Source organism: Vicia villosa, linkage group LG3 (genome assembly GCF_029867415.1).
Source record: "Vicia villosa cultivar HV-30 ecotype Madison, WI linkage group LG3, Vvil1.0, whole genome shotgun sequence".
Lineage (NCBI taxonomy): Eukaryota > Viridiplantae > Streptophyta > Magnoliopsida > Fabales > Fabaceae > Vicia > Vicia villosa.
The window spans coordinates 94,863,215-94,866,757 of NC_081182.1; the positions used below are offsets into that span (position 1 = coordinate 94,863,215).

General features: G+C 33.2%; 1 protein-coding gene across 1 annotated transcript; it reads left to right on the forward strand.

Moving 5' to 3' along the window:
* The first annotated feature begins 667 nt into the window (after positions 1-667).
* On the forward strand, positions 668-1,631 carry LOC131656371 (uncharacterized). Its single transcript, XM_058926103.1, has 5 exons — positions 668-797; positions 884-994; positions 1,094-1,175; positions 1,268-1,363; positions 1,449-1,631. Exons 1-5 carry the CDS (start codon positions 685-687, stop codon positions 1,551-1,553), a joined length of 507 nt encoding a protein of 168 aa, XP_058782086.1. The 5' UTR covers positions 668-684; the 3' UTR covers positions 1,554-1,631.
* Positions 1,632-3,543: the final 1,912 nt, after the last annotated feature.

The window sequence follows — 3,543 nt, forward strand, 5'->3', positions numbered from 1 at the left end:
TTTAGTTTTCGAATGTCAATTCTAAACCGTTTATTAATTATGTTTTACATTTTATTTTTAGACTGCTCCTATAAAACCCGCAATTAAGGGTAAAGGGATTTTACAGGAGGAGGAGTCTGTTGCATCGCTAAAAGAGGTACATTTAAAGTGTTAATATATAATCTGAATCAAAATATGCATGATTTTATATTTTACCTAACTTATATGATTTTTAGGCATCCGCTCGGGAGTCACAACAAGTGACGCAGCAGGTTCGTAGCGTACCACCCAGTGGTCCTCCGAAGCAAGCGGCAAGAAAAGGCGGTGCTTTTGTGCCTCGATACCGGGCGACACTCGCAACAATGGTTGATATGTCCGATATGAAGGATGGTGCTTTACGGGAAATCGATATGGATGAAAGTGTCTTCGGTATTGAGTTCAAGTCACATATTACAATTGATGACTTGCAAGAGATTTTTAACCAAGATCAACTAGGCGTCAGTAATATGCATTCATACATCCGGTAATATTCACTCATCCGATATATTATTTAATTAGTCCCACAATATAATTTATTTACACTTTTCAATGAAAAGAATCTAATGTTTATTATGTTTTTATTTAAGGTTGTTGTATGACAGAGTGTTGCGCGGGACTGCATTGTCTAACAGATTCCGGTTCGTGTCTTCCGCCCATTGCAGCGGAATGGAAATTGTTTCGGATCCGGAATCTGTTAGACAGCGCTTAGTCGATAGATTCATGTCCACCGGCAATACAGAATGTCTGCATCTTTGGGCGTATAATACCCGACCAGTAGGGTTAGTTTCTCATTCTTTATTCATCTAATCTCTGTTTCTTTAGTGTATAGCAATATTTTCATATAACCTATTGTTTTAATTTATAGAGCACACTGGTTGCTGCTTGCTATCAACCCGATAAGGGAAGTCGTGTATTATCTGAATTCGGTAAAGGGTGAATGGACCAATTATCCGGCCATGAAGGAAATCGTTGATTTGTAAGTAGGATCGTTCTAAATATATATTCGTGTATATTTATATATTTACTTATTTGTGGGATTGATCTAAACATATGCTTTTATATATTTGTTAATTAGATCAATACAAGTATTCCGTAGTCAACGGGACGCACAGGTATCCCGGACTAAATCAAACAACATCACCTGGATCGAAGTGCAGGTACATTACTTTTCACAAATTTGCTTATAATATTTATGCTACTTGGTAAAACAAGACAACTTATATAGAATCTTATTTGTTTTTCTATGTAGTGTCCGCTACAGCGTAACAGTTCAGACTGCGGATACTTTGTATTGAGGTTTATGAAAGAAATCATTCAGGCGAATCAATTAGAGATTCCTCCCACGGTATAAAGTTATAACTTAAGATAATTTCATATAATTTATTACATTTACCTAAATATATTATTCATATTATGTTTTTGTTTTATAGTACCTTGACGAATTCCGTGCTGCTGGGTACTCGAAGCTAAAGTTAGAAGAAATCAAAGAGGAATTGTGTCAATTTTATATTAAGCTATTTTTCATGCAGATTTGAACTATAATATTGTTGATTTTGTAATGATGTATATATATAATTTTGTAATGATGTATATATATAATTTTGGATATTATAATGGTATATATTAGTATATATATTGTCTTACTGATGGCTGAAATAATATAGTCGAAAATATATTACAGGTCGAAAATATATTACAGGTCGAAAATATTACAGGTCGAAAACATTACAGGTCGACTGGGAGGATTAAATTATAGGCTGCACATAAAAATACCTCATTTAGCAACTACAGCGCTTCTAAAAAGCGCTCTTAAAGGTCCACATACTAGAGCGCTTCTTAGTAAAAGCGCTGGCAAAGACCAGTAAAAAAGCAAAAAAAATTAAAAAATTACGCAGCATACAAAAGCGCTTTTGGAAAGCGCTCTGGTAGGCCCCCCTATGAGAGCGCTTTTTCTGGAAAAAGCGCTCTCATAGGGGGGCCTACCAGAGCGCTTTCCAAAAGCGCTTTTGTATGCTGCGTAATTTTTTAATTTTTTTTGCTTTTTTACTGGTCTTTGCCAGCGCTTTTACTAAGAAGCGCTCTTAAAGGGGGGTCTACCAGAGCGCTTTTTCCAGGAAAGCGCTCTAATAGGGGGTCCTACCAGAGCGCTTTTTCCAGGAAAGCGCTCTTAAAGGGGGGTCTACCAGAGCGCTTTTAAAAGCGCTTTCGTAGCCTACGCCAGCGCTGGCTATGGCAGCGCTTTAAAGCGCTGTTAAAGGCCAAAAAAAGCGCTGTGAAAGCTGTTCCGTGTTGTAGTGTTCACCGTAACAACAACAACACAACCAGCAAATATTGTAAAAGAAATTGAAACAATAATAAGAGAAAAGAAGAATGCATGCCTAAAATTGCTTACAAATTTCATATGCTTATGAGAGTGAGAAGAAATTGTGATTTGTTTATTGAAGATTGGGAGGAGAAAAGGGCAGCGACGGAGGTAGGGTTTGAGGGGAAAGAGAGAAGACCAAAGGTAGGGTTTGGGAATAGAGGCCAGAGAACAGGAAAGAGAGAAAGAAAAGGTTTGTGCGTGAGAGAGAAAGAGAAAACACAAAGATGAAAAGAAGTTCTGCAGAGAATGGGTACAAAATATTTTGAGTTTGTCCAATAAGAAACACACAAATGGCAAAGTTGAATTTTTAATTTGTTAATTACTTAGATAGCCTTTTGATAGTGTAAATTTTTTTGGAAGGAAGGGTATATTAGTCAGTTTGGGCAACATTATAGTATTGGGTAGATAGTTGATTGATTGATATTTCAGATTCATTCTCACATTCTCATATAAATATAGGGGACGACTCAAGTGAGAACACTTGGTTATTATGAGAAATGAGAACAATGAATCAAGACCATTAAATTTTGATTTTGTTGATTTTAATGGACTGAATTGGTTTCTTTTTCTATGTTGATTTAAAATAAATACTAAGGAACATAGAAAGATAAGCCAATTCAGTCCCTTAAGATCAACAAAATCAAAATTTAATGGAATAATGGTCGTGAATCATTAGATTTATTTAACAAATATGAATCATTAGATTTAATTAACAAATAGAATTTATTTATTCTATATAGAGATCTCCTTATTGAATTTTTTCTACTATTTAAAATTTACAAATTAATCTTACCATAAATACATTTCATTTACTATATAAATTAAAGACTAACATTTTTCTATTTTTTTTATGTAACAAAATTATATAATAATTATATCTAGATTTTTAGTTTTGCAGCATCAAATAGGCGTCATCATTAGTAAAATATTGTTAAAATGCTCAGAGTTATTGATTTATAAAAATAAATAATATTCTAACCTGCAAATAAATAAATAAACCAAACTAAAAGATAATAATTTTATATTATCTAATATTTTTATTCAGATTAAAATATAGATAATAATTTCACATTCTGTAATATTTTTAATTAAAATAAAATATAGGCAATAAATCAATAATATGATTTTATTTAAAATAGCCAAAATAGTAGAATTTTCAA